Raw genomic sequence first — 9,818 nt, forward strand, 5'->3', positions numbered from 1 at the left:
GGATTAGTGGGGTTTAGCCCCCAAACTCTCTCTGGGGAGAATCCTTCAATCCTGTCGCTAGCTTTGAGCTTTTCTGGAGCGCACCACTGTTCTGTTTGGGATGAAGGGGTGTGGGGGAGGGGAGTGGAGGGGGGGATGCTTTGGTGTCGGAGAACACAAAAAGGCCCACGGCTACCTGGTTTGAGCCTCCTCAGCCTCCTGCTTCGCCCCCCTTCTAAACGAGCCACTCCGGGCGGAGCGGACCAGCGAGAGCTGGGACGGGGCCAAGGCCGTGGCTCTCATGTAGAAAGGAGGTGTGGGGGCGGGCGCCAGCGCGAGGCTCCGCGGGCCTGCTGGGGAGGCAGCAGCGAAGCCGGCAGCACTGGAGGGAGAGGGCGGGCGCTGCCAGCTGGGAGCTCCTGGCCGCCAGCCAGAGCCAGGTGCCTCGGACTTTGGGAGGGAAAAAACACTTCCTCACCTGGTCGCTTAGCGCACGTCGATCGGTCTAGCGACGCAAAATGAAACCGATTGGTCCTCTTGCTGGGCCGGCCGGCCGTGCCAGAGCGGTTTGTTTGACCTAAAGTAGGTCACATTCACCAGAGCAACAACCCACACTCGTCCGGTTGGGTTTTTTCAGGTGCACCTGCAGGTGCTTTGGCAGTAGCGTCATTTTCTCTCCAAGAAAACACAGCACTTACACGAGGGCTGAACATGTGCTGATTACAGATTCGTTGCCGTGGGTCACGGGCAAAATGAGAACTCAGATCCACTTCCCCAGTTCCCTATGTTGCCTGGCGATAAAGACGTGGGTTGTGTGTAATTCGGTCCCTAATGTTCCTTTTGTACGGAGGAGGAGAGGGAGTTCTCTCAGGCCCACTGTCTCCGACCCAGCCTGAGGGGGAGACGCCAGACGGACCCTCGCTCTGGCCTTCCCCGCACGGCGAGGAGGAGCTGTTTTCATTTCTTTCCCCCGGATGAGGTGCCCCCATGTCTCCTCCGACGGCCCCAAGCTGGGGGCTTGATCACGAGCTCATTTCACGTGTGACTGGGTGCGAATTAGCATCACCTCAGCTTCCAACACACACACACCCACACACTCACCCCCCGCCCCGAGCCTTCCACAGATCACACTTGAAGCTCGAACGCCCCGCCGCGCTAAAGGCAAACGCGGCCGACTAGAGATTCTCTTCTTCTGTGTTTCCCACAATGACTGTTGCTTAATGGCTGATGTGAACAAATATTGATCTTCTCCTACTCCAGCTCCAACCTGCCAGGATAACGCAAGCTTGTTTGATGTGAAGCAGGCCTGGCACAGCACCTCTCAGCCCATGGCTGGAACTCAGCAATGTTTACAGGAGTATTAAGATGGGCAGAAGAAGCTGCATCAAATGGCGACGCTGCTGAGAAACCCAGCAGAACTCCCAGAAGGCTCTCTGCCAGGGAAGCAGTATGGTGGATCCCAGAGACAGAGCTGCTGAACCTCCTCAGCCGCTGATAAAGCAATCTGGGAAGAGCCCATTCGAGCCTGAGCAGTACGACCCGGTAAAACGGGCGTTTGAGCAAACGAGAAACTTCTGGCACCGGAAGAATCCAGAAAGTTGGCAAGAGGCTGCCTTCCCCCATATGGCGTTGTCACCTGTAGGTTTGTGGCAGGTTGGCAGGGAATGCCAGCATATGGCATCATCAGCCTGCTATCTGAACGCTAGCTAGTTCTCTTTTTCTGTCCTTGTCTCTCATGTCCTCATGAGCCCATTTCTCCTTCATACTTACTCCTCGACTCCATTCGCTTGTTTTCTCAGCCTTCCTGTTCCCTATCCTCCTCTCTATCCCTCCTCCCCTCCTTCCCACCCTCCAGTATCGTATTCCTCCTCTCCTCCTCTCCCCCCCCTCCCTCCCACCCTCCAGTATCGTATTCCTCCTCTCCCCCCTCCCTCCCACCCTCCAGTATAGTATCCCTCCTCTCCTCCTCTCCCCCCTCCCACCCTCCAGTATCGTATCCTTCCTCTCCTCCTCTCCCCCCTCCCTTCAGTATTGTATCCCTCCTCCTCACTGAAGGAGGCCACTGACACGGCAAACAGTCTTAATAACCGCCTTTCAAAGATAACTGCAGCCGAGACGGGCCGAGATGACAAAGATTTTTTTCTGTCCCGCCAGTATTAACGACAGCCTCTTCAGAACAGCGAGAAAAGAATAATAAATAAAAAACCGCAAATGGAGCGTTAAACTTGATTAAGGGAAGCTTCCACTGAGCGGACTGTTCTTTTTCCCTGTTTCCCCGTCTCCCTCACCCATCCCCCCCCTTCTCATTAGTTTTGGAGCTTGGGGCTCAGCATGGCCTCTCCTACCCAGACCCCCCCCCTCCTCCTCCCTCAGCGCCAGCGCAAGGCACCTGAGTGACAGGTGTAGCCATGAGGAAAAGCAAAGTGTGCCACCGCTCACGGTGATAGCATCGCTGCTGTTGCACTTGGCTCGCTTTATCTCCCTCTGGCTAAGCTATCACACCGTAGCTATCTCTACTCTGGCAAAGCTACAAAACTGAAGCTCTCTCTCCCAGGAGAAGCTACAAAACTGTAGCTCTCTCTCCCATCTAAGCTACAAAACTGTAACTCTCTCTCCCATCTAAGCTACAAAACTGAAGCTCTCTCTCCCATCTAAGCTACAAAACTGAAGCTCTCTCTCCCAGGCTAAGCTACAAAACTGAAGCTCTCTCTCCCAGGCTAAGCTACATAACTGAAGCTCTCTCTCCCAGGAGAAGCTACAAAACTGAAGCTCTCTCTCCCAGGCTAAGCTACAAAACTGAAGCTCTCTCTCCCAGGCTAAGCTACAAAACTGTAACTCTCTCTCCCAGGCTAAGCTACAAAACTGAAGCTCTCTCCCAGGAGAAGCTACAAAACTGAAGCTCTCTCTCCCAGGCTAAGCTACAAAACTGAAGCTCTTTCTCCCAGGCTAAGCTACAAAACTGTAACTCTCTCTCCCAGGCTAAGCTACAAAACTGAAGCTCTCTCTCCCAGGCTAAGCTACAAAACTGAAGCTCTCTCTCCCAGGAGAAGCTACAAAACTGTAACTCTCTCCCCCCGGTCTCCCCCTCCACAACTTCGTCGCGAGGGAGATAGTGGGGGTGCCTGATTATACGAAGCAGCTCGTCAAGGTATCACATTTCACACCTCACAGCGTAATTGCCGATCAAATAGGAGATTACAGCGTGCAATTAAATCCTACACATAATTTTTGCTGAATTCTAAATGACAGAAATATACACAGTATATGTCACCCCCCCCGTCACACACACACATGCTGTGACAAACGCATACACACACACAAACATGCACTTGCGTACTCACAAACGCACTCTCTCCATTCATTTGCACAAACTCTCACAAACTCACAGTCACGCAGACACACACACCCTCGTTCAGACAAAAACACACACCCTCGCTCAGACACACACACACGGGGGACGTGGAGAAGGCGAAGCGACAGAATCCGTCACGGCTGCTTGGCTGTGCTCCAACTGACGAGTGGTGTTACGTGCTGTCTGCTCTTCACCACCTTTCCCTCCCTCTTCTCCCTCTCACTCCCTCTCCTACCTCCTCTCTCCCCCCTCTCTTCCTTCCTTTCTCTCCCTCCCTCTCCTACCTCCTCCAGCTCCTCTCCCTCCCTCTCCCTCCTCTCTACGTTCTCCAGCTCCTCTCCCTCTTCCACCACCTCTCACGCTTTCTCTCTCTACCCCTCCTTCGTCCTCTCTCTCTCTCAACTCTCCCTCCATGAGCCCCTGTCCTATTTACTCGTCTCAGCACACGGTGCCTGTCCCTTACACCACAGCTTGTGCTTGGTTAATGTCAGTGTATGCAGAGCGCTGGTACCTATCACCGCGACGGTTTGGGGAGTGTCCCTTGGAAGCGTGTGTGCGCGTGTTGACAAGGCTGCAGCGCAGGCATTGACGGATGCTTGTGAGCTCCGAGAAGAGTCTGCTGTCTTTGAAGCCAGAGTTAAACCCTGCTTTTTTGCCCTATTTATATCAATCATTCATCACCAGAGGCCCTGGCTGTCTGTGATTAAAGCTTCCCTACAGGAGGGCAACATTTGAATATGGATATATAATTCATACCTACTGACACACACACACACTGCTCGAGTGAAACCCAGTGCAACCGCAGAGCTATTTAACCCTTTCTCAATCATATACAGCACCTCATATGCAACTGCATTGCAGGGTAACTCTGGAATTCTTCTGTATATCTCGCACAGCAACTGTCCATGAAATGTAACGGTATGTGTGGATCTAGCAGGTAGCGTATAGGATATGCAAGCTGGTGCTGTTACATTTCGACATAACAGAAAGGTACAACCGAACAGATGTGAAACATAGAGAGATTTAAAAGCATTTTCATCCTTTGCTTACCCATCATCCATTGCTTCCTCCCCCTGTCCCCAGAAACCATCTCCGAGCCGGGAACGCCCACCCCCCTCCCCCCGCCGCCCCCCTCTCCCCCGCCACCCCACCCCGCAAAGCCGTCACCACCCCCTCCACCGCCCAAGTCAAGCACACCCCGCGCAAGTCCCCCCCAGCCCCCTACGTGGAGGCCCTGCCGCCCCCCAGAGTCACAGAGAGCACCCCCACCAACCGCCCCGCCTCCACCACCCACCACCACCCCCACCAGCCACCCCACGCCACCTCGCCACGCCTGCCCAGCCACACCAGCACCAGCACCTCCATCGCCTTCGAGGACTCGGGGAGCGGGGAGCCCAGCGGGGACGACCAGACGGAGGAGGAGGAGGAGGGTAGCGCCGTGGCCGAGGCCAGCGGAGAGGAGCCACTTGGTAAATTGGAGCTCTTTCACTTCATTACCCATAATGCATCCGGGGCTGGGCGAGGTCAACGTGAGGTCAGAGAGAGGGGGGGGGGGGGGGTGACCTGACCTGGCTTGTCCTCGTTATTGGATATGTGTCATTGCTATACCATAACACATTGAAACATATCATCTGCTAGCTATGGTAGAAGGTGAGCTTTATTTGTTGTTTCTATCAGAGCTGTTTGTACTGTCGTTTCCTTTCAGGTACAATGCATGTCAATGTTAGACATGGTTAAGAACTCGCAACAACAGCTCGCTCAGAACAAATGGGGGAAAAACAGAGAATGGTTTCTGAGAACGGTTTCTGCATGATATGAGCAAGACACACAAAATTGTTTTGTTCAAACGTCTGGGCTTTCTTTCTTTTCAAGCTTGAGCTGATAGATTTCTGACAGGTGGATCTCACACACCATGTCATTTGTAGTTACACATGAACTGGGCTCCTCGGGTTGGAATCCCACTGTCATGGCCCCGCAGTCCAGCACCTCTACCACTGCTCCCCAGTCAATACAGACGAGCCCTTTTCAATCACGCTACCCCCTCCCCTCATTCCTGAGCGGTGTGACCCCTCGCTTGGCCAACAGCTTGCTCTGGAGCTCCAGGATTGATGGAACAGACGCCCTGTTCTTCCCCGCTCGCTGGCTTCCTCTCTCAGATTTATTCTCTTGTCACCAGCCGACCGGAGCACTTTCTGACGTGAGGCGCGTGTCCCGTCTGCCAAGGAGACCTGGTGTCTCATGAGTGTGTGTGTGTGTAAGCAGAGATGGTTGGATGTTGTGCGTGTATGTTTGTGTTGTGTATGTGTGTGTAAGCGGAGATGGTTTGATGTTGTGCGTGTGTGCGGGGATGGTTGGTGTTGTGTGTGTGTGTGTGTGTGTGTGTGTGACGGTCCATGGCTCCCTGTGGACCAATACAGGGTCCCTGAGCTGTGACAGAACCCCTTCCCTCCCTCCCCCCCAAACTCCCCTTTCCAGCCAGTAAATCTAAAGAGCAGGGGCCAACAGATGCCCTGTAAAACCAGAGCTCTCCCCTCCCTCCATCCCCTCCCTCCTTCCATTCTTCCATCTTCACCCCCCACCCCCCATGTCCCTAAAGTCGTTTCTCCTCCCCAGGCTGTGTTTGGTTCATGGGCGGAGAGTCCTTGAAGAACAACCGCCCCTCTGACGTCTTTACGACATTATTTAGCCGGCCCAAGTTGTTTGCCCGGCGATCATTTCTAATCTCCGGAGCCCATTAAGCGCACCTCAGAGGAGCTATCCCAAAAGAGAGAGCAGGCTTAAGCGATTACCCCCATGTACTCACACAATAACCACTTTTATGCCTGTGGAAATAACAACAATTCCTAGATATAAATGAAGGGCAAAGCAAGGGCAATTTTGTGGGAAAATCTGCCCGATAACAATCAGCCAATCAGCGCTGGAGATTAGCTTCTTCTGTGGTTCTTTCCCATCCTCATCACAGTGCTTTGTGGTACCTCAGTGTGCTTCTATGTGATCAGTCCAATGCCACATAGATAAGCTCCTCATGTAGGCCTGTTACCAATGTCTAGGTAGCCTCTCAAAGCCTTGTGAAGCTTTGCAAATCCATACGTAACTTTTCTAAGTCTATACGAATCCTAATAAACCCTTTTTATAGCATAGCAAATATTTACAAATCCTTATGAAGCCTTGCAAAGCCTCATGAAGCCTTGCGAAGCTTTATGAAAGCCTCGCAAAGCCTTATGTAGCCTAAATGAAGCCTTATGTAGCCTATACAAAGCCATATGCAGCTGTACGAATCCTTATGAAGCCTTACGTAGCCTATGTGAAGCCTCATGTAGTCTAATGAAGCCTTTTTCCGCACCCCTCTCCTTCAGATCCCATTGCTGCCGCCACCACCATCCCTACAGCGGAGGACCGCTCGTCATGTGACAACACCCCCTTTGGTTGCTGCCCCGACGGCAAGACTGCCTCCAGCACCCCCGAGGGTGCCAACTGCCCCTGTGAGTCCACAAATACCCCCTCCACCCCACCTCTTCTACTTGCGCCCCCAATTGTATGCCTTCTTGTTTTTCCTCGCCCTTTGCTCTACAGATACCTCCTCGACTCTCTCTTTCGACTTCTATCTCTGCTCGAAGTGCTCTGCTCTGTCTGCCATCACCATTTTCTCCTCTGGCTCTTATTTCCTCTGTAGTTTTCTCCTCACCTCCCGTCAGACTTGGAAAAGATAATAGCACAGGTCGTTGTTGACTTGTGCCTCTTCCTCTTGTAGCATCTCTCCCATCTCTCTCGTCCTCTCTGGCTGCGCAATCCAATCTGTCTCTGTGTATAGCAGACCAGGGAGTCGTACCAGGACAGACCCCCCCCCCTCCCTCTCTCCCCCCTCCCTCCCTCCCTCCCTCTCCCCCCCCCCCTTCCCTCCCTCCCTCCCCCCCCCCCCCGCCGTTTGTCTGGGCGTGCTTGGTCGTGACTGGCACAGGATCGGCCTGTGAACACAAGTTCCGTTGTCTCTGTAGTGGAGGGATTCAGCCGTGCGTGAGCTCTACACAGCGCTGGAGGACAGGCAGGTCCCTACAGGACTCAATTCCCCACAATGCACCAGGGACCCTAAGGTCACCTCTGACCTTTTCATCACTCTTTCCCTCCGCGCTGAACTATAAAACAAGAACCAGATAAACAAAACAAAAGTGAACCCATAAACGGTATAACAAATAGCCTATTTGCTGACGTCAGCAATAGAAAATGGGCATAACAGCTACATATCATACCGTTAACAGTAATTTACGACATCGGTAATATCCTTTCGAAATAGATTTATAACCTGGACTAGATAAAACAGATGAACGCATGTCCACAAATGTTTATGTCGGCTTGACAACGCTAACAATGACGTGGTGACATCAGCGGTCGATACCTCATTCAACTGAAGTGTTACCAATAACCCGTCTCCCGTGATAATCGATAGCGAGCTCTATTTCTCTCGGGAAAGAGTTAGATGATATTACATTCATTAGAATGGAAATGACAACGCACCCGCACAGCAGAACACCTACAGGAGCAGCCTCATTTGTATCTTGCATTTTATTGACGATATGTCAGAGTTTCTCTCAGGAGACCGGGCTAATTCGACGGGCCTAGCTTGGATGACAACCTTCATCCAAGCCCTGTTTCAACGAGCGACGGAAGGCTGTTTGAAAACTGCAGACAGCTCCGACGACAAAAAAAAAAACAGGAGCTGCAAAAGAAAAGTTATCCCACTTCTGAGAAACCCTGAAGGCTTTTGGCTACATGAAACGCATTCAAGCAAAGTAATGATATGCACATGGGCTGAGCGAAAATAGCAGACAGCCTTTTAAGTGAAAGTTAATGGCGGGCCTTAACAAAGCATCTGTAAACTCTTCCTTATGCAACCGAAACAGAGATAAGAGAGCCTGCAATGGGCCCCTGAAAGTCTAGCGCCCCCTATCTCTCCTCCTGTGTCACAGCTGTGGTCGTAAAGCCCCTTTCTCCCACTGTTTATCTTCCCTCCAGATCAGGAGTCTGATCCATCTCTCTCTGCATCCAAACCTCCCCTCGTTTACTTCTATTTTTATAGCCCCATCAGATCTGAATCGATGTGTGTCGGCCGTGGAAGGCGAGGGCCGACATTGTCCTTTATCGTCGTATTTGAACCAGACTTTGTCAGTCAGTATGTGGTTTGGTGACATTAGGGGACAATTACGGCTATCTTTCATGATAATCATACAAGTGCTCTCCCCTTTCTAAGGCAAGCTCAAGCTCAGCCGCCGCCGTGATTGATTGGGGCAATTTGTTCAGCTGATTACAAGCAGCGTGAAACCTGGGCATCAGCGTCTCTCCTCCCCTCTCTCACTCTCTCTCTCTCTCTCTCTCTCTCTCTCTCTCTCCCCTCGTCTTCCCTCTTCTTTATTGCATTCTCTCTCTCCCTCGCCCCGGCCGACTGTAGCCGGAGTAATCACACAAAGCCATGTGGAGCTGATGGATGTTCGACATCAAAACGGGCCTCTTCAAGGTCAAAGTGGACTTGTGTCTTTGCTGGCATTGGGGGTTATTTTGAAGGAGTTAGTGTTGTGTTTCCCTCTGGGTTGTTGTTTGTGTGTATGTGTGTGTGCTGTCTAACCTGATATCTCTTTGCTCAGTCCTCCATGCATCGGCCAACTCTTGGGACGATTCTCGGTCTGGTAAATCCCAGTCCATTCCCTCCTCCTCCTCCTCCCTTCTTCCTCCTCTTTTTCTTCTGCCACTCCTTTTTCCGCACATCCCACAATCCACTGCTTCCACCTCCACTGCAGACCCTAACCCTCACGGCCACGCCCACCGGGCCACCCTGTCAACAGTGACCACACTAACCCCTCTCCCCCCCCCCCACACACACACACACACATTCTCCATCACTAACCCAGACTGGCACTACCTCAAGCGGTCCCTGTCTGCACCTGAGGGTGAGGGCGGACAGGGCACACCCGCCTCGCTGGCACAGGAACCATCGTTAACGTGTGTGTGTGTGTGGTCCGCTCTGCCCTTCCTCCAGCCACCATGAGGTTCAGCGGGTTCCTGCACCTGGACCAGGTGGAGGGCCAGGAGGTGTTCTACACCCCTGAGATGGACGACCCCAAGTCGGAGCTGTTTGGAGAGACGGCCAGGAGCATTGAGAGTGCTGTGAGTAGGAAAATCCCGGTCTGCGTGTGTGTTAGCTCGCTAAGCCGAGGTCCAGGCTGCACACGGCGGGAGCAGGCATGGTCGCTTACCAGTCTTGGAAACGCATACTTTTTCTAGTGCAAGAGATCTGTGCTAGGGATTTCAAGTCAAGCTCTGACTTTCTAATAACTGATTTGTCATGCCAAGGTCTTCCTTTTCATCTCATGAAATGGGGACGGGTGTGTTTGTGTGTGGTGGGTGCGATCCTCGCTCTTGCCAGCTGTTGAAATGGTGTCACAGGCTCCTGCTGGGATCTAATCTACTGCCTCAAACTGTGTGTGTGTGTGTGTGT

At 52.5% G+C, this 9,818-nt stretch overlaps 1 protein-coding gene across 1 annotated transcript in view; it reads left to right on the forward strand.

Annotated features, from left to right (window-relative positions):
• agrn (agrin) overlaps positions 1-9,818 on the forward strand; it is a 204,278-nt gene that overhangs the window by 161,274 nt on the left and 33,186 nt on the right. The window contains exons 18-21 of the mRNA XM_084679083.1: positions 4,415-4,493; positions 4,580-4,800; positions 6,688-6,813; positions 9,360-9,487. Coding sequence (XP_084535209.1) covers positions 4,415-4,493; positions 4,580-4,800; positions 6,688-6,813; positions 9,360-9,487 — 554 coding nt within the window. The remainder of the gene's footprint in view (positions 1-4,414; positions 4,494-4,579; positions 4,801-6,687; positions 6,814-9,359; positions 9,488-9,818) is intronic.

Source organism: Hypomesus nipponensis, chromosome 18, assembly GCF_054491055.1.
Source record: "Hypomesus nipponensis isolate SF chromosome 18, ASM5449105v1, whole genome shotgun sequence".
NCBI lineage: Eukaryota > Metazoa > Chordata > Actinopteri > Osmeriformes > Osmeridae > Hypomesus > Hypomesus nipponensis.